Raw genomic sequence first — 19741 nt, 5'->3', positions numbered from 1 at the left:
ACGTGCTACTAGTTTTTTTTTCCCTCATTGATTTGTTTTCCTCTACCATTTTATATATATTTTACTCAGACTATTTCTTCAACCTATAATGCAAAGCACTTTGACCCACAGGGTAACTGCATGTGGAATGTGCTATGGTAAGCACAAGTAAATGCCTTGCAAAGTCACCTCCAGTTTGTAAATGCATTATGAATCTGACGTTAAGATGCAGGAACAATCAGTCCATGTGTCCAGTTCCTTTATATGCTTATCCTGTTCTGAGTTGAGAGGAAGAATTAGTTATCAGATATTTTCAGATTAAGTCAAATACAATAACAGTTTAATGTTTTTCGAACATACCCCGTGGCTGAGCTAGTCCTCTCTGTAAATTGATAAATTCTCTCGTTGTTTTTAAACTCAATCTGTCCTGAAATGAGGTACCCTAAAAAAAAAAAAAAAAAAAAAAAAAAAAAAAAAAAAAAAAAAAAAAAAAAAAAAAGGCTAAATATTATATGTTTAAGCATCATGACAGGCCTACATAAACCTTACTGGAGTAATGAGAGGCTGTAGAAAAAGTAGTAAACACAAACATAAGGCAGCACTTAAAGCGTAAGCACACGTGTTTCGGGACAATTGGCAAAGAAAGCAAGACTTAGCCAGCCCTGTTTGTCTGTGCTATGGAAACAGGGCTAATGAATAACAATCAAACAAAGTGTGGCATTACTATAGAGAACTGGAAACGGAGGGTATAAACATTTTTAGTTAAATTCAGTAGCTTAATGAGATGAATCTGTGAGCATTTTCAACACTGATGAAACTTTTACTTGCTTAAACACTTTAAATAGACGGATGTGTATGTGGCCTTTGTTTAACAAGCTACTGGTACTTTGCAAATGCAGACAATTCATTTTGACTCTCAAAATGACATAGCTCTTCACATTTCAGAATAGTTTCACGTCTCTCATAGTGTACACGATCTTTTCAAATGAATCTGTTGTACAAGTAAAACTCAAGCAACAATTACTCCTTTGGGTGTGACATAAAAGCGCCAATTAGCACTTACAAATGTTATCTTAATGTCAGGATGCTTTTAATTAAATGTTGCCTCGTGGAGTTTGTTGCAGGTCACATCCCTGGGCGTTCTTGTCTCACTGAGGACGGCCGTTTCACCTTTAGACACAGCTGCCTTCAAAGGACTCCCAGTATGAGATATTCCTTCCCTGCTACGCACTGGTCTGCTTTTACCACACTGATTATAGGATTGCAAATTAGTGGCGGCTGTACAAAAAACATCCTCCTCATCAACATCGTCTGATTCATCGCCCATCATTGCAGAATAAACAAAGGTGCTATGAGGTAAACAAGAATCTGACTGCGGAGGAAGGTGACACTGCCTGTTGCACAGCTCTGTATTCTGTGAAATCAAATCACAGGACGCTCTGTCCGACTGCTTTGAGCAGAGTTGCGATTTACTGTTTGCACAATCGTTGCTGGACGAACTGGAAAATGTTTTGCGTTTAACTTGGGTTTGACTGAGACTCTGGACTTTTTCGTTGAATTCCCCATCTGTCAGAGGAAGGCTCAAAGCCATTTCTGACCTTGTTTGCCATGAGAAGGCCATAATGCTGCTACTGTCTCCAACACCTGACGCAGACACGAGTACATTCTTTTTGTAATATGGCGAGGAATCCCTTTCAGAGTCCCTTTCGGTTTGAGGACAGGAAACGATAGCAGCTCTGTTCTCTCTGTATCTGTCAGGCATCTTCAACTCAAGGCTCTCTGTGTCCAGAGACCTACTTCTCCGGTCTAGAGACAACGGATTGGACACGGACTGACTGACTCTTGTAAGGCCTAGGTGCCTTGGGAGACTAGCGATCGCCCATGTATTACTGATCAGGTTCCGTTCATACAGGTCTAGCATTTGATAGTCACATTCAGCAAATGCGTCTTTTTGTAGGTAGCTTTCTTCGAACTCCTGATAGGGCGATGAAATGTCCTCCTCCAGCTCCATGTGAATCTGCTCGTCGTATTCGCCCTCGTTATGCATGTCCACCACGTCAAACGTGACTATGGTAGGTAAGGCCTGCATGTTCGGAGTGAAGGCAGAGTTTGTCTCCAAATCATCCACACTGTTGTGCAAGTTTCTCAGCATCTGAGAGTGTTTTGTGTAGTCCACAAGTGCTTGAGAGAAACACACAGTTTGCCCATCGTCCAAGTCGTTGCTTTCGACCGGAGACTGAGTATTTATATTTTTGTACGGTAAAGCCACGGGCTTGTTTTCCTCAAGATTTTGCTCTTTGGGTTCGCAAAATGTTTCAAAATCTGGGTCAGATGTGCTTCCGAATGATACGCTGCTGTGCCTTTTCTCACACTCAGCATTTATGGATTTTGTTCTTTTTTCTGTGGAAGCGGGTGTATTTCCCTTTTCATCAAATACATCTGGTTCTGTGTTATTCCTGTTGACTGATACTTGTGGTTTTGTACTCATATTAAAGTTCTTAATCATGCCCATTTCCTGCCGACCAACCTTATTTTGCGGCATCTCTGAGGGTTCGCGCACCTCGTACATTTCCGCACCTATTTGTAACCGATTCATGTCTGGAACGAAGGCGGAATCTGTCACATCGACTGGCTCGCTTAAATATTCACGCTGTTTAGAACTGTGCAGTTTTGATTTGTTCTCATAATGTGGACTGATTAGACTCTCATCAGGTGCAAAAAGTTCATAGAGGGCGTCACCGCTGTAACTGTCCCTGGGTAACCGCTCTGCCCTCAGCCTTTCAGCTCTCTCTTGTCCGTCATCTGGCCCCGGTGTGGTTGAGTCGTAGTAGCCCTCATCACTATTTGGAACTGATTCTTGATGCTCACTTTGAGGCGTTAACACATCGGCTATTGACGAAGCATCCATGCCACTGGCTTGCTGTGCACTGTTACTGTTCAGTAAGTCCATATTGTGAGAGCTCGTCAGGTCAGCAGTCAGATCTGTGTGTTCCTGGTTGCAAGAGCAGCAGATTTCCTCCGACGCATTGTTGCCCCAGAAATCATGAAGACACTCCTCATCCAAGTCTTCAGGTGAAGCCATTTCTTCACCGCCACCCTGATAAGTGAGATAACAGGAGGCCCTTTTTCCTCCACTTCTGCTCCTTTCTCCAGAAACGGTGCTCTCCGCAATGCTGTCGTCTTCTTGATCTGCAATAATGTCCCCGCAGCCAGTGAGTGAATCGAAGCTCTTTAACGACGCGACGTCCCCGTAAATCAGGTTTAGCTGATCCGATGAGCCGGCGGGTGTTTCCGGCTTCAGCGTGGGCTCAGACATCATCGGAAGTTTCAGACAAGGCTCGCTGTGTCCTCTCGAACTCTCTTTAAATTCACTGGAAACCCCTGTCACCAAATTCATGTCCTCCATTTCCTCGTCACACATCTCACCGTGAAGCTCGGACTTTGGGCTGCCTTGCTCCGCGCTCTTCTCAGATGGCATCTCATCAGCATCGATACATTCAGGTCCAATGGAAACATCACATGTAACATCTGCAAAATCAGGCACATCAGGTTCAGATCCCAGGCACTCTGTGACATACTGGTTGGTGTTGCCCTGGACAACAGGCACCTCTTTCTTGCAGCGAGGAGAGGACATTGCAATCATTTCAGTTTTATCCAATCCGCCATTTCTGTGGTTTCTGTGATACCTAAAACTTTGAAAAAGGCTCCTAAAACCGCGTTTCTGCCGGTTAAGAGTCAGTGATTTCTGTTCAGCAGTGGAGTGACTACATTCATTGTGACAGCTGCTGTGGAGCTCTCCAGCTGAGTCCCTCTGACTGAGGTACTCACAATCTCTAGCTGAGGTGCACCGACTGCTCAGATTGTCATCATGGCCAACGTTACTTAGCCCGTCGTGTGTTCTGCTTTTGCCGATTCCTTTCTTAGAAGACCACTTGTTCTGATTTTTACTCCTTCCTCCAAAAAAACTAGGTAAAATACATATGCTTTTACGAACTCCAAAGAATGTCAGAGCAGTCCTCCTAAATTTGCCGGATTTCGGGGACTTCCCCGTAGCAGTCATCGTATCCGGTTGAGGCTCTTCCGTGATGTCATCGGGGCCGCATCGGGAAAGCTGGTCGGAGGCCGAAGCCAAATCCTTGGTGTCACTCGGTAGCTCATCTACCTTCCGAGAAGCCATGGCTACCGTGTTTACAAAAGCAGTCCAACAGAAGGCATAGCAGCTGAATTTACTCGATCAGCGGATAGGATCACTGCGGTGAATTTCGTCCTCCATCTGATATGAACCCTGTATCAAGAAAGTTGAGACAAAAATCAATGATCAATTTAACATTTGTCACATTGATAGTAGGATTCATATTGCAGACTTTAAACAACATTTCCACTAGGAGGTTGGAATTTCTAGTAGTCATTTGTGTCCTCTGTATCACTGTGGCCATGTGCCTTTTTTAACCTTCGCCATCTATTAGTGTATTATATTAGGAGCCCAGAAGTACAAGAACCTTTTTGTTTCTACCCGATATCTTCTGCGAGTTTGAGCAAAGCTACCAATAATATAAAGATACCAAGTTGTAGGAGGACAATTTTTCTTCCCTTTGCCCCACGTGTGTACTTTTGGTTCAGCCAACTGGAAATGAGAGTCAGCTAAAATGACTCAGCCTATATAGGGTTCCCGTGTATGGGTTAGGCTTTGTGTGACCATGTCATACTGTATGTGCCTGTCTATATGCCTGTTCAGAAACATATTGTTCAGAAAATTGTGACTTACAATATATTCTTTTACATTGTTTGTTGCTGACTTTGACCCAAGTAGGTTCACTCTCTATTAAGTCATTTGAGCCAATCGTTTGTGAAGAAAGCAATATACATAAATGTAAGAATGTTATGTGCAATATTATTGTGGTGCTACTTTGGCTAGGACTGTGTTTAATAGGGAAAACAAAAAAAAAAAAAACTGTGCCCAAGTGCCAAATAATATCATCAATATAAAGTAAATAGGCCTGATCAAGTTAGTGTATTTCCCCCCCCATTTCATTTTAGATCTCTTCATTTTTGCATATACATTCCCTATGCTCGTACAGAATCCACTTGTATCGGATATTTATGTGTTTTATTTATGTGTTTTGTGTATATATTTTTTAATACGGTTGTTATGGAAGCCTATATATTGTTTTGTGGGAGAATAAAACTACAGTACCAGTCAAACGTTTGGACACACCTTCTCATTCAACTACTTTGAAGAATCTAAAAATATAAAACATATTCTGGTTTGTTGAGCATTTGTTTGTTTACCACATAATGTCCATATGTGTTCCTTCATCGTTTGGATGTCTTCAATATTAATCTACAATGTAGAAAAAAATAAAAATAAAGAAAAACCATTGAATGAGAAGGTGTGTCCAAACAAACTGTTGACTGGTACTGTAAATTAAACCAATACATAAAACCTTATATTAATGTATATATCTAAACATATGTGCATGCCAGAGAAAGGAAAGACAGACTAACGCAAAACTATTGAGTGCATGTAAGTTTTAGTTTAAAAATGACCTTAATAACAGATCAAATAATGCCTGTATTCTTATGTTAAACCCCAGGTGATAAAGCAACAGGCGGTAGATGTCACTGCTTGGTGACTCAAACATTCAGACGTCCTTTAAATGAGAGCCTTTGCAGAGACAATGGACGGTGACGTTGAGATAGTCCGACTAACGGTCTGTTGCGCGAGACGGCAGTTGTCATTTAAAACCCAACCGAAATGCTACATTCCACATTGATGCGCTCGAGCTAACCGAGCCGTACGGTAAACACACTCACCAACCGAAGCCTACACCTGGCACCGCGGGGCCGGGACACGAAGCCCCCTTCAACGCACCGTGTGCTGCTAACGCTACCTTTAAGTGTGGGCTACTGTGGTGGACACACACGGCTTCATGTGTCTCCAGGCAGCCGTTAGCTAGCCGAGCTAACAACGGGAACCCCTCTGACCGAAGAGAATCCCGACGGTTGCTAGCGGTTGGTGACGTTAACACGCATCGTAGCGAGCACCGTGAGGTGTAAACACGGAGGTAAACTACCCCGGGATGGAGTCTGGAGCTCAGCCTCGCATGCCGATAAGAGTCGAGGCGCTCGCAGGAACACCTTTACCTTTAAGGTTTAAATAGGATGCTGACTTCCTGTCCAGACTTCTCAGGTAATTTTCCCCCAAATCTCCTTTCGTGGCCGTCGACTTGGCGCATGCTAGTGACGCAACATGCTCCTAACCTATGTGTGAATAACGTGTGATTCATAACACAACAACACTACTCTACTACTACTACTACTAATAATAATAATAAATTACTATTACTATTAATAATAATTAATTCGAAAATTATATAATTGCATGCTTTATGAAATGTGGACCCACTATTTATTTATTTAAATATATTTATTTCTAAACGTCTATCCACAATATATTGCTGCCTGCATATGCTGTGCTATCTATCTGGATCAATTGTTTAGTCCATGGTTTTATTTTTATGTTTTACACATTTTTATGGGAAAGGAAACCCTGATAAGATGGGATCTTTTGCATTTGCTGCGGTGTAGTGTAAATACAACTCTGACTGGTGTGTCATTTGTGAATGAAGGAAAGTGTCTTAAGAAAGTGTTTATTATTATTTTAAAAATATATAAACTTTATTTATACTTAACAGCGCATAGACTTTAGAAAAGGCCAGTGGGGTAAGACATTCACATGAGAGGAAAGACATTATATAATTAAATAAATAACCAAAACACAATAAATACTTTTTTTACAAAAGAACATTGACTTTGTTCATGACTACAGAAAATGATGTTTTGCCTCCCTTGAATTTTGACTGATGGATGTGATTATTCAGCTAGAATTAGGATATGACTCATCACAAAAAAAGACATAAAACCAGTATAACCAAAGTTAACATTTTCAAGCCTCAAGAAGGTTTGTTGGTATATCCAGGAAACAATGTCTATGACTTTTTTCCAGAATCTCTTGGCGTAATCACAGTACCAAAACAAGTGGAAAACATCTTCAATATGGGTAATAAACGAAGCAGAAGAAGGAGAAAGCTGTAAAACATGTCATCATTAAAATATTTGTCTTATTTAAAATCCCATTCACTATACATACATACATTTAGACGAGTCTCACATGGGTTTATTTACAATTAATAAAAATAATGCCCTTTTCAAAATTTGGTAAAACGTAACGCTACAGTAAAAATAGTTTCAGTGCACAATCTGGTATTATTTACAATACTGATCTACTGAGAGAAAACGTTTTTTCAGTGCAATTTTGTGTTTCCACCCCATATACAAGCATTAAACTGCTTACCAACTCCTGTACTTTTATTTCCAAAATGTTTTTCAAAGTGCTTTTAAATTTGTTTTCTGGTCCTCCTTGCTGGTGTTTTTGTTGGACTTCTTTAGACCAAGTCTTCCTGATTTTTTTTTTCAGCACGTATATTCCATTTATGTTTTTGACTGCCGGACATCAGTCCACTCCATTTTGGTGTTTTGCAGTGCCTGAGTCTTCTTCTCATCCACCTGCACATAATCCACTCTGTGCTCATCAGACAGAAAGGGCTTCTGCTGGACATAGAGAGGGAGAGATAAGGAGACGGTGAGTAAAATGTTTCCAAAATGAACATGGTTCTGCTTTACACGTAAAAAGAAACAATCATGTTGCAATGCATTTATTTAAGCTACTGATGCTCCTAAATGCACTGTAGAACTCTTGATGTACAACTCTTTTGGGTCATATATTTGAATTCTTGTAGCAAGTGATGTTTGTGCACCATGAAATTCTTTGTTAATAGAATAGTAGCTGTAAACTATGTAAAGATATCACAAGAAATCGGTCTTAAAATATGCTTGCAGACAGGTTGTTGGCGTTTTTTTACACTTTGGAATATGCACTGACTTGGTCATTTAGATAGTAATAACACAGGTCAGTGGAGCTAATAGTAGGTCGTGATTGTAATGTTACACGCCTGCTGAGTGTGGGCTAGCTGAGCAGAAGTTTAAAGAAGATTGCTTTTACAATGTCAAAGATCATTCATGTGTGATGTTAGCTTATCTCTCTCCTCTTCAGACACTCCATGAATGCATTTGTTTCCCAGAATGCCTCATCAACACAACAAGCCTGAAGCATTTAGATGGTGTAGGTATGTAACATAAACAAGAAGTCTGATACCGTCTACAAAGGCTACAGTTGCACAATGGTGCAAAACACTGAGTCTGTGCCTAAAGATGGACGATATTGTCTTAATAATAACAAGCCAGTTAATTTCTGTAATTTATCTGATCAGGACATACCTTCTGTACAGGAGAGGGGGATGCAGAATTGAAATCCAGTGACAAATAGTCAAGGTTTGATCTTCTCGCCCAAGGCTGAGCCGCTCCATCAAAGGTGAGACAGAAATGTTGCCTGGACTCCTGTTAGAGAAATAATTAAATAAAGAGCATAATGAATTGTCAAGGTTCCCGGGTAAAAGGATCAGAGATACCTATAACATATGCTCATATGTGCTGCAATGTCAATAATTAGCTAGAAACGGTGGCCATAAGGCGAAATGATTAAAGGGAAACCACTTGTGGCCCGAGTGCCTCCACTTGCAGCCTGTCAGTATGTTTTTGTACAACATACTGAGATAGGTGAGTAATCTGCTTTTATTCATGACTCCTCTATGACTTTATTCTAGGAAGAATTAATTAATTATGCACCATTTCCAAGAACAGCCTTGTATAACATCACACTGTCAAATGTTCACTCCCTAGAAGGTCCCCAGTGTGATTACAGTTGGCTGAGTAGAACATTTTTTTAAACTCACGGTCACTTTTCACACCCACATTCTTAGCTGTGTGGACATTCAAGCACATATTTTTCCACTCATAAATGGTCCTATAGTTATAAAAATGTAAGATTTAGTTTTTTTGGTATTCTATAAAACAAGGGCTAGTAGAGTGACGTCTAGAATTACCTATAAAATAATTTTGGCTGTTGATAGTAAGTCAACAGTGTATTAAAAATTCCTGCCCACATGATTGATATTAAAACACTTTTTTACTGCTGTTTATAGACAGCTGATCCGCCCAAACACTGCAATATTATTACAATGTGATCACGCATAGATTTGCATTTTGTTGGGGAAAGTGAAAAGTGAATGATTCCTTGTGTTTGTATACAGGGACGAGAAAAGGTGGGCTGATTTAGTGAGCCACGTCGTAAAATAATATTACCATCAGAGCTACCTCCAGTTATCTATTATTATCAATAATGTCTATTATTGTCAATCTCAATAATAGACATGTCATTGCATTATTAATCAAGTAAGTGACACATGCATTGTTTAAAATGTGTTGCCACAACTGTAAATAGTTACCATTGCATTGCAGTTTGTGTCTTCATCTCCTGGAATGTCCCCGTTCTCAAGTCTTCTTTCAAGGGGTAAACAGTTTACTGAAAAACTGCAAATAACACAATAATCACAAAAAATAGGAAGAAAGTCAGATGAGAAGATAGCTATTAAATTCTAGAAAAATAAACTGAGAAGCAGGACATCACTGTTCAGATGGGTCAGCGTATTTATGACCAGGGTAAAAAATGAGATTTAACTCGTCATAATTTAAAGGTAAATATCTGAGTTTTAATGAGATCTAATGTCAGTACCGTAACCAACACACATGACTGGAAACCTGCTATTACACTTTGAGGATAAAGAGAGTTTTTTCCCTCACCAGGATTCAGTCATTGCTCTGCTCAAAGGAAGATGAGTGGGACACTCTGTGATTGTAGAGAGGCCTCTCAAGTCAAGAGGTGGAGGTCGAGCTGTGAACCCAGAAAGGGTAAAGTTACTGGATTGGTTGATATTCCGCTAACATGCCACGGAAAGGCTCGCTTTCAAACAGTGACGCGTAGTAAAGACCATTGTGTAGAAAAAATCAGTGTGTCTGATATCTGCATGAATCCTGTATTGACATTTAATCAGCAAACCCATGCAAAACAGTTAAAAAATGTCATTATTTCCAATCATTTTATACATAAGTAAACCCCTTTTTTAAGTGTAACAAAGAACAATTTATCAAAAACATCATGATAATGCAGCTGATTAACTGAGTAGAAATAAAAGCTTAGGTCTCCACACAAGGTCAAGAAATATAACATAAACCAATCAGGGCTGTTATGACTCACATCTCCTCAGGCGAGGCTTGAGATGCCGGTGAACCGGAGGCGGCGCAAGATCTTCAGGTTGACACGTTAGTGAACCAAGAGTCGTGGAGGACTCAGCATCGCAGTTTGTGTTGAGGAAACCGGGCGTCCTGGGGCTCATGGGGATGTAGCCGTCACATTCAATGGTGGTAACAGAGGGAGGCGGGGAAGTCATGGGGACATATGACTCATCCTGGTAGCTCTGAACTCGCGTGTTATTTAAACAAGGCTGCTGACAGACAAAAAGTATCATGAGGTCAGACAAGTTCACTATCTTGTCATTTTGGTGCACACTTGTTAAGAACACTGTTTGTAGAATCTTTATGTGCTGATACCATACTCTCAAATTATTCCGACGGCTTAAGTTTTTATTCATAGAAAAATCATACTTGCCCTCCGGGTGCTAAAGTTGTACATTTTCCAATCCAACATTTATTTTTTTAAAGAATAGAACAACATATTTATGAGTTAGATCAAGATATTGTTATCACTCTCTATGTCTGTACGGTAAACATGAAGCTACAGCAAGAAGCTGCTTAGCTTAGCTTAGCACAAACACTGGAAACAGGGCTAAACAGCTAGCTCTGGCTCTGTCCAATGGTAATTTTATCTACCTTCTTCACTATTTAACACATGTAAATCTTGTTTGTTTATTAAAAAACGCTTAATATTGAGAAATTGTTGGTGTTTATATTTTTTCATGCCATGACAGTGACTTCTTGTAGCCATTGTGTGGTTGCCTTGGCGACCTGCAAAGACTCCAGGTATCGTAAGCCAACCTAACCATATCCTGGCTGTAGAGGTATCACCAATAGAAATTCCAGGAAGCTACTGTGCCCATTTTACAGATTAAACAACTGAGATACTGTTTGCAGTCTTTGTGCCAAACTAAGCTAATTGTCTCCTGGCTGCAAACCACAGAGCAACGAGAGTGGTATCAATGTTGTCATCTAGCAAACGAACGAATAAGCATATTTCAAAAAAATGCTGTTGATAATCTCTTACCAGATTAAGACTCTGCCTCCTGTTCCTCATCGCTCTGCCATCAGCATTTGCTGAAAAAATTACACTGGTTTAGGTTCTCGGCCCATACAATCAGCTATTGTCAATATGAAAACATATGATGCCTCATCATAATAGCACAAGGATTATGATTAATTTGGTTTAGCACAGCTTTCCCAGTTTGTATATCATTCTTACTCGGAGACTGCTTTCCTATTGAATACATACCCATTCTGAAATGGTCCAGGCTTGACAAAGAGGTCCTCCTGAGAAATAACTCTGCGTGGTTGGAGAAATGCTGTGCACTCGTGGCCCTCGGCCTGTGAGCTCCTTCATCGGTGAGCTGCTCTGACAGGTGATTCGACTTGGGTGGCAGCGGAGGAGGCGTTTGTCTGTCCCCCGTTGCCTCGCACGACGCAGCAGAATAAGGTTTGTCAAACTGGAAGACACTTGTGGCACAGTGACGCAGTGGAGAGGAAGAAGATGACGGTAGAGCCAAGGAGGTGCATGGAGCGCTGAAAGGAGGGTTAGTCGACCTTCCGTGCAGGAGAAGAGACGGACTGTGGCTGGCGTAAAAAATAGATGAAGAGGAATCGGTGTAAAGAGGTGAGGGGACAATGTCCTTGGCGGCTTCGTCTGATGACTTCTGCTCCAGAGAGATCTCAGAGTTTCGCCCCGTCTCGCACTGTGAGAGGAAGAGGTAGTCCAGCGGGTGACTGGATTCTGGTTGGCTCGATACAGACAATCGGTCAGAACTGTCGGGGGACGGATGAATTGATGTGGGGGTGTGAGGAAAGCCTTCTTCTGAGCTCTCTGTTGAGAACAAGCAGAGCAGAGAGCATGTAGTTGTCTGAAACGTTACTAGGGAGTGATAAGAAAACTGCCATTGTGCTGACACAAAGGGCTGGCTAGAGGGTGCAAACTATACGCAAACACACATGCAGGGTTCTCCCAAATGTACAATGTACTGTAAATGAAGCAGGTGGATTTGAAAAGAGGATTTTTTTTTTTTGCAAGGCACCTTGAGAGTAGAGCCCTGTTGCCTCTTTTGCTTAAACATCCTCATATCTTTTAGTCAGATTGGCTCTCGCTCAGAAATTTGTTTCATTCCATTTACACTCAAGGCCGGCCGAGTCAAGGCTCTCCCTACAAAACCGTGGGGGGGGGAATCCCAAAGTCTTGCATGTTCTCATGAGACATTTGCTACCCTTAATAGAGGTTTGTGTTATCTTGTGGGTGCAGAACAACCTTTTATACTCTTATGTAAAAGTTCTGAGGTGCTACGACACAGAAGCCTTTTCAGATCCAGGCAGTCCTACTCTCTAAAAATCCCTTTGAAGCAGAAAAACATTTTTGTAAAGTCCAACAAAAACCACTGCGGCAATCTGTATCAGAGGGTTTAGTGTGTGTAATACAACTTTGCATCGTAATCGACTACTTGTGTGGGTTTTTCTGAGAGGATAAAAGATTTACGGTAACATGCGGTGCAGCATATCAGCAGCATGGCTCTATCTCCCTCACACAGAGGACAGTGTTCTAACAGACATGTCTCTACGTTTCCTCACAAAATATCACAGTGGCGCAAAGGTCACAGCACCATCACTCTGACAATAGATTGATTGAGTCTAGCAGAAGAAGTTTAAATATAGAAATAATTGTCAACGCCATAAGAATACAGTGGTCATGGGTCAATTAAAGGCATTAAAAGATGATATTTAGCATGTAAAGGGAAATTATAAAAATAAATGTTTATCTGTTAATATGATTGGGACCTCAGCTCCCTGTTGATCTGCTCTTCTAATACAGCAGCAACAGTAGTTTACGTGGCAGGCAAGTAGCAACTACAGCATTTTGGAAAGGCTGGAATCATTAAACCATTCACTTTGATTGACCTGAGCACTCATCTTGATTAACTTCCACTACAGAGAAGCTGTGGAAAAACATGTAGTTAAAATATTTCAGGATAATGTAACATCTACTTGTTGTTGTTGTTGGTGAAGAGGACAGAATGTGATTTGTATCAAATGGTTTTAACCACAATGTGATGACGTGAGATGGTGTGTGGTTTTAAGAGCTCACTTACAGAGAAATTTATCTGAAAAGACCACAGCTCTATATCAAGAATCCAGCTGATTAAATGTTTTTGAAGTCCGCTACTCCGACGGCAAGCGAGGATCTATCAGATAGATGGAAAATTACTTATTCAATTCTAGATTTCCCCTGAAAGTTTTTTTATTTATTTATGTAAATACAAACACTTAACACTATACCACAGAAAACAAAAATAATAGAACACAGTGGAAATATTCCACTTTTTTAAAAATAATTTTATAAATCTTCCCGGAAACTGCCATCTTTAGGCTCATTGGAACTCCATTAAAATAAAGAATGAAGTGCTTTAGGTTTGACAAAGCATGAAAACTCCTGAAAACCTGTCAGTACGGCAGATTTGGACGTTTTGCTGCAAGACAAAATAAATTGAAATTGGAGGACTTCAGTAAACTGCAACATCATGAACCCTGACTAGTGTGTGAACCACACAGCACCGAATAAACAGTTTGTTTTGACCTCTTTCTAAACTTTCATTTTTAGTTCACCACTTCCCGCGTAGGGTCAAGACACACCAATTTCTTCTGGACCAGCGGGGTTAATCTGCTGAATGGGATGACCTCCTGTTTTACACCATTACTTTGTGAGTAGTAGTAGTAGTAGTAGTAGTAGTAGTAGTAGTAGTAGTAGTAGTAGTATTGGTGTGTATTTACCTGCGTCCTCCAGGCTCCCAAACTGGCAAATTTGACTGATGCTGCTGATCCAGCTGTTCATCTCCTCCTCCGTTTTGGCCACCAGGTAAAAAACACGAAATGAGGTCTTGACCACAAAGAGGTGCTTCCCATGGAAGTCCCGCTTTACCCTGAGCTGCCCGTTTAGCATTTCGACCTCACACTCTCTCAGGTCGATGGTGCGGATCGGCTTTTTGGAGTTATTACTTTGGTAGTACTCCAGGACATCAGGATTGCCACACATTCGGCCTCTTCGAAGCACAAACCAGCGTTTCCTCCATGCCTGCAGGAGAAAAGGGAAGAAAAGGTTCATGATGGAGTTTTTACTTTATCAATACTGTGTAGAATTATTCAGAGTACTGCATAATTATAACAGTCTCTCCTTTCCCACCATCAGCATTTCATTAGTCAAGTCTTGGTAATAAGATCAGAGCTCTTGCTCACAACAGCGAACAGTTTTTTTGCCTTTTGATTTGGTCAGTAAGCGGAACCTCAACTCAAATTTCCCAGCAGTACAGAGAAGAGGAAGTTGCATTTAGCAGAAAATGTCTAACACACCGAAAGAGGTATTTATACAGTAATTGGTCAGTCCTTTTTACTGAGGACTTACTGAAAACTTAATACTGAAACTTGACAGGTATTAATAGTTCCTGAGATCTACTTGTAATATGTTAACGTCTGAGCCCTCTTTGCAAACAGAGTGTCAGTCTTCATCCCAGTCGTGTAGGTGTTATATTTCATATAAAAAAAATAAAATAGCAACGATCAAAACAAATCATAAAAGTAGCAATGCTCGATATATTTTCCCTCGTGGTTTTGTTGCGGTTGTGTGTTCATTGTTGGGGTGGAGCCTTGCCTGCTAACTCTGTGGTGTTAACTTAAAACAAAACTTTTTTTCTTTGTTCAGCTTGTGGGTAATCCGCTTCTGCACAAGACAGTTGGTAAAATGTGTTTATACCAGGAAATGGTTAGACACGCCAAACTCACCGCGAATAACACTGCCAAGTTTAAGAGGAAACCGTAACTAAACAGATCGCTATTTGATCCTATAGGTGTATTGAACATGGGAAGTTTGAAAAATGAGTTGTTTTGCAAATAAAGTGAAAGTAGAAGCGAATCCAAATTGTTGGTTTTTTTTCCTTTTCAAGTGAATACAGAACACTTCAGGAGGTTTCAATGTTTTCATAAAAGGCAATTTCTAATCTATTCTTTCTGTTATCTGCATGCCAAAGCCCATAATTTCCAAATCATATATTTCCCCCCATGGATGGTGCATGTTTAATACAATGACAGCCAGGGAAACAACAAGCTTAGGATTGTCAAATAAAAAAGGGAAAGACTAGTTTCTTCCAGAGCTTTCAACCCAATCTCATGGTCATCCTCGGCAGATGAAGTTTGATTAGTTGTCATTATAACCTAAGTTGGTGAGGTAGTCAGTGCTGGTGGCAACTGAGCAAATGTAATCTACAGGAGGACCATGAAGTGGACCTTGAGATGAGATGTTTTTTTACAATATCAAAAATGAATATTCATTCTCAAGCTGAGGTTTATATTAAAACACTCCAAAGAGGCATTTTTCACAGCACACACATTGACTTGTCATGGGAGCAAAAGCACAGGCGGTACTAACAACAATAACGATGACTATTCAAGACTCCCATTAAGTCATGACAGAGTCATAGTGAGCCAGAAAGTACAACACCAGGAACCTGAAACTGGAGCATCTAAATGGGATGCAGCCATCATTGATTTGATTATTTACACCTGTGCTTTTCCTATTGTGACCTGTCAAAATGTTTTCAGAGAAAAATGCATTCGCATTTAGAGGTTAAGAAAACTATATCCATTCTCAGAAGCCTTTGGTTTTGGTTACAACAGTACAATATTTTCCTTTTCCTGTGTGACCATGAGGAATGGACTTTATACAAATGAAAACAGTGACATAGGGCTTTTTATAATTAAATATATGTCCTCAAAAGGTGGCTGTGACAATAATGTTTGTCTCTTGTGAGTAAGGACCAACTTAACCACACACCGGTGGACTGAACGGGAGAAATGAAACAACAGAAGTGTGTCGATACTTCTGTTTCCCTGCAAAGTGGAAGCTGCAGCCAAATTCAGCAACTTAACAACCCCCTTTGTGAACATCAACAAAACACTCTACATTCTTCAAAGTTATTGCTGTGTCAAGATTTTCATTTCCCTTGAAGACACCAGAGAGCAGCGTACGTTTGACCATGATAATTTCACAGCATGCACTTGACATTTGAATACTGAGTCAGACAGTGTGCCTTCCCTAACAACAGTCTGAAAAAACATGTATTTATTTTGTTCTCTGGTATCTGCAGGATTTGCATAGCGTGCTACAATAAGTTTCTATTTACCGCCCTAAAACCCCATCAATGCACACCTCCCACCCACCCTTCATTGCACTGGTGTTGACAAATTGCCCTCCTCCTCCTCCTCCTCCTCCTCCTCCTCCTCCTCCTCCTCCTCCTCCTCCTCCATTGGTACAGAGGAAGTGCAAACAGCCGTCACACAGCTGGACTATTTCTGCTTGTCACTTAATGTCTGTCTGACTGACATTACTTCCCATGTTTCACAATGCACACGCTCATCACATACACAGAGCAGAGTGAGCGGCCAGCCCAGCATTATCACATGACCCCCCCCCCCCAACAACCACAAAACACTGCTGTCCTTGTAAGCATTTACATATATACTTGTTGTAGGAGTCTTTTCCATGTTGCCTGAAGTACATCTGCAGTCTGTGACATATTGTTATTGTTGTTATAACTACCAAGTGCATCCATAAGCCAGAACACAAGAGCAAGGCGTTATAGTAGAAACAAGGAAGACGATAAGGAAAGGAGAGTGGATTACAGCTTTTTTACCAAACGCATACAAACCCACTGTATGTTTCTAAATCATCATTCCACACCGTAACACACACACACTCACACACTCACACTCACACTCACACACAAGACAAGGCTCAGAAGCACAACCTGGCATTCCCACTGCTGGCAGAGGACATAAACAAGAGTCCGGTGTGTGTACTCCTACTCACAAATCTCTTTAATTTCTTCTCCGGAGGGGATTTAATGAGCCAGCCGGTCCAGACCACGTCCCCAGCACTCATCTTGACTGCAGAGCGCGTCGTCCTCACGGCGGTTGCTGCTGCTGCTGCTGTAAAACTGAGAGCACTGCGAAAGCATATCCTGTGTTCTGGTATTCAGCCTAGCCACTCCAAAAGGAGGAAGTCGAAAAATTGATCACACCGACAGAGAGCGAGAGAGAGAGAGAGAGCATTATGTGTTTTGTTTTTTTTCTCATTTGCTCTGGGCAAGTGGATGGAGCTGTTGGTCACAATACTACACATGATGAGGTTTGACAGGTTTAAGGATTAGGATGTATTGATTCCTGAGTCACATGCTGTTATAAGACATTTGTCTTATGTTTAATAAACGTGTTACTGATTCCATTTTGCTGTTATCATGTTGTTCGTTTGTTTGTTTGCCCAGTGAGCTTCCTGAGCTCTACACCGAAAACCAGAAGTGAGTTTTTACAGCGGGTAACTGATTCCAACATCAACCTGCTGCAACTCTTTGATGCTTAATGATAAACTAATGAGGGCTAATTTTCATACAAGCTTTCAGCGAGGTCTTGGTGCAGAAAGTTTATAAGGTGTATTTTAAGATTAATGGACTATGTATTGAATAGATTTAGAAAGTAACCTTATGTCAGATTCCCACTTTACTTTACTGAGAAACATGGTGAGAAAGGTTGCAAAAGCAAATTTACATAAATGCATTATTTTTTTAATAAATTTATGCTGCAAATAGTTTTTGACATTAGATTAACTTTTCACATTTTGTAACTCATTGGCCACAAGCATCTTCTACAACAATCAAGCCTCTTAAGAGGATAAACAACCATACAATTCAAATTTTGCATAGGAAGCTGATAAAATCGTGACATATTTGTGAAAATAATTTTAACAGAGACTGTTAAACATATCCATTAATGCCTATAAATAACAGTCTCCTTAGGTGCTGACAGCGTGATGGGTTATCTCTCAGAGGGTCTGGCTCAGTATATATGAGGAGCTGTATGGCCTTTCCGTTGATCAATATGTGGAATCCACTATGGATCATCATTTTATAACATCATTTTGAATCAGCTTTGAAAGAGAGTTTGGTCATGTAGTTAAGGCTGACCATGATAATCATTGAGTTCAATGGTAATTGTATTGTGTCATACCTGTTAACTTTCGTTTAGTTCCAGTTTAGAGGAAACGACAGGCTACTATTGCATTATTTTCTCAGAAAGTTGGGTGCAGTTCATTTTAGCAAAATGACAACTATGACTTCGCAGTGTCTATAGCAACATGCTGTGACATAGCAGCATCTTCCTGTAGAAATACTGCACTGAACTGTAACTTTAAGGTTGAAAAAAGTAAAAAAAAATCACATAGATGCTATGTTTAAATTCACATAGATGCAAAATCTAATTCATGTAGTCTGTTAAAAAAAAGGCATCACACATCATTTAGTTGATTCATAGCATCCAGCATTTAACTACACTGGAGACTAAATACTATATGAATCAGTAGACAACATAATAAAAAGAAAAGTGATATTAAACTACAATAAGTAACTCAAACGAATTGCATTTAAAGTTGTAATAGTGTTGTTTAATTAAAAGCAAATCACATTTAGTCATTTTATCCATTTGCTCTTGTGACTCTTTCAGCTCCTTTTATAAATCAATATTTGAAATGCACTTAATAACATGTAAGATTTGTTGATACAGTCTGAATTGTGCTGCCCCCGATTGGCCCGAGAATAAATTATTGCACGATCAAAATCTGCTGAATTTCAAATATTTGAGTATAATTTACGGCATTGGCAGTATGAGCAATGTTTGAACGGAGATGGTAACATAATATCTGACAGAAGGACAGCCTTATGATTTAAAAAACGTTCATTTTTCAGCATACTCACCACGAGGTTCACTGCGTTTAAAGTGACACAATGCCCACAGCTGCCACATTTCACCAAGACGTATTTTTATTGTGCAGAAGACACTCAGCAATCACAGGAGGACAGCTCTTGTGACGTGTATCAACAGTTACACGGTCATGCACAAACGTGGAGGTGACAGTCCACACGTCACAGCGGTGGCCACGCCCCTGCAGATCCAACGTTTCTTGTGTTTACGTCTCCAACGCGTCAGATCCAACGCGTCTCCAGCAACTCCCTGTCCGCGTGTGCGCGCGTGGCTCCGCTCCTGGCTCGCGGTTCGACTCGCGCTCTGCCATCAATTAGCTCGAAATATCTCCCAGTATGCACACCTGCCTCTCCCAGTATGCACCCCTGCCTCTCCCAGTATGCACACCTGCCTCTCATCAGCTCTTCAGCCTCGCTGTACTGCAAACCCGTCTCTTCACACATCCAGTGCCAGCTGTTTCAGATACCGTGGTATAGATGCTGTTCTGCGTCTGGACCACTTGTACCACACCACAACAATAGATTTATTTCTCGAGTTTTTTTGCTTATTTTTCCTGTCTTTCTCAACACTTTCCACCAAAGCTTTCCACGTTGTTGAGTTGATCCGTAACCATTCCAAGGTCATACGGTCAGATTTGTTTGGAGTATAAGATGTGTAAGAAGTGTAGATTGATAGACTTTATTAACCTCGCATTGGGAAATGATTGTTACAGCAGCAGGTTATCCACGGCAACAGT

General features: G+C 40.7%; 2 protein-coding genes across 6 annotated transcripts; both read right to left on the bottom strand.

Moving 5' to 3' along the window:
- Positions 1-478: 478 nt before the first annotated feature.
- On the bottom strand, positions 479-6205 carry amer1 (APC membrane recruitment protein 1). Of its 2 annotated transcripts, none has more exons than XM_054626014.1 (2): positions 6124-6205; positions 479-4264 (listed from the first exon to the last, which is right to left on the bottom strand). In XM_054626014.1, exon 2 carries the CDS (start codon positions 4154-4156, stop codon positions 1070-1072), a length of 3087 nt encoding a protein of 1028 aa, XP_054481989.1. In that variant the 5' UTR covers positions 4157-4264; positions 6124-6205; the 3' UTR covers positions 479-1069. The 2 variants fall into 2 exon arrangements, with proteins under 2 accessions (XP_054481989.1, XP_054481990.1); XM_054626015.1 differs by lacking the exon at positions 6124-6205 and adding an exon at positions 5794-6093.
- A 415-nt stretch (positions 6206-6620) lies between these two features.
- Positions 6621-19340, bottom strand: gab3 (GRB2 associated binding protein 3). Of its 4 annotated transcripts, none has more exons than XM_054625774.1 (10): positions 18999-19340; positions 17063-17232; positions 13975-14275; positions 11441-12025; positions 11216-11265; positions 10193-10442; positions 9739-9829; positions 9384-9468; positions 8317-8436; positions 6621-7590 (listed from the first exon to the last, which is right to left on the bottom strand). In XM_054625774.1, exons 2-10 carry the CDS (start codon positions 17132-17134, stop codon positions 7471-7473), a joined length of 1674 nt encoding a protein of 557 aa, XP_054481749.1. In that variant the 5' UTR covers positions 17135-17232; positions 18999-19340; the 3' UTR covers positions 6621-7470. The 4 variants fall into 4 exon arrangements, with proteins under 4 accessions (XP_054481749.1, XP_054481751.1, XP_054481750.1 ...); XM_054625776.1 differs by having other exon boundaries at positions 6621-7587; positions 18999-19338; XM_054625775.1 differs by having other exon boundaries at positions 10193-10439; positions 18999-19338.
- Positions 19341-19741: the final 401 nt, after the last annotated feature.

The sequence above is a fragment of the Anoplopoma fimbria genome, chromosome 24 (assembly GCF_027596085.1).
Source record: "Anoplopoma fimbria isolate UVic2021 breed Golden Eagle Sablefish chromosome 24, Afim_UVic_2022, whole genome shotgun sequence".
NCBI lineage: Eukaryota > Metazoa > Chordata > Actinopteri > Perciformes > Anoplopomatidae > Anoplopoma > Anoplopoma fimbria.
Note: the sequence above shows the minus strand (reverse complement) of the source record. Positions and strands in the feature narration are given on the sequence as shown.

Bases quoted from the DNA above. Each gene is read 5' to 3' on its own strand.
- amer1 (XM_054626014.1), bottom strand. From the start codon at position 4,156: ATGGCTTCTCGGAAGGTAGATGAGCTACCGAGTGACACCAAGGATTTG.
- gab3 (XM_054625774.1), bottom strand. From the start codon at position 17,134: ATGAGTGCTGGGGACGTGGTCTGGACCGGCTGGCTCATTAAATCCCCT. The intron at 14,276-17,062 runs GTGAGTAGGAGT...TTTCTCCTGCAG, and splicing joins AGAAGAAATTAAAGAGATTT to GCATGGAGGAAACGCTGGTT. The intron at 8,437-9,383 runs GTAACTATTTAC...TTTCTCTAACAG, and splicing joins ACACAAACTGCAATGCAATG to GAGTCCAGGCAACATTTCTG.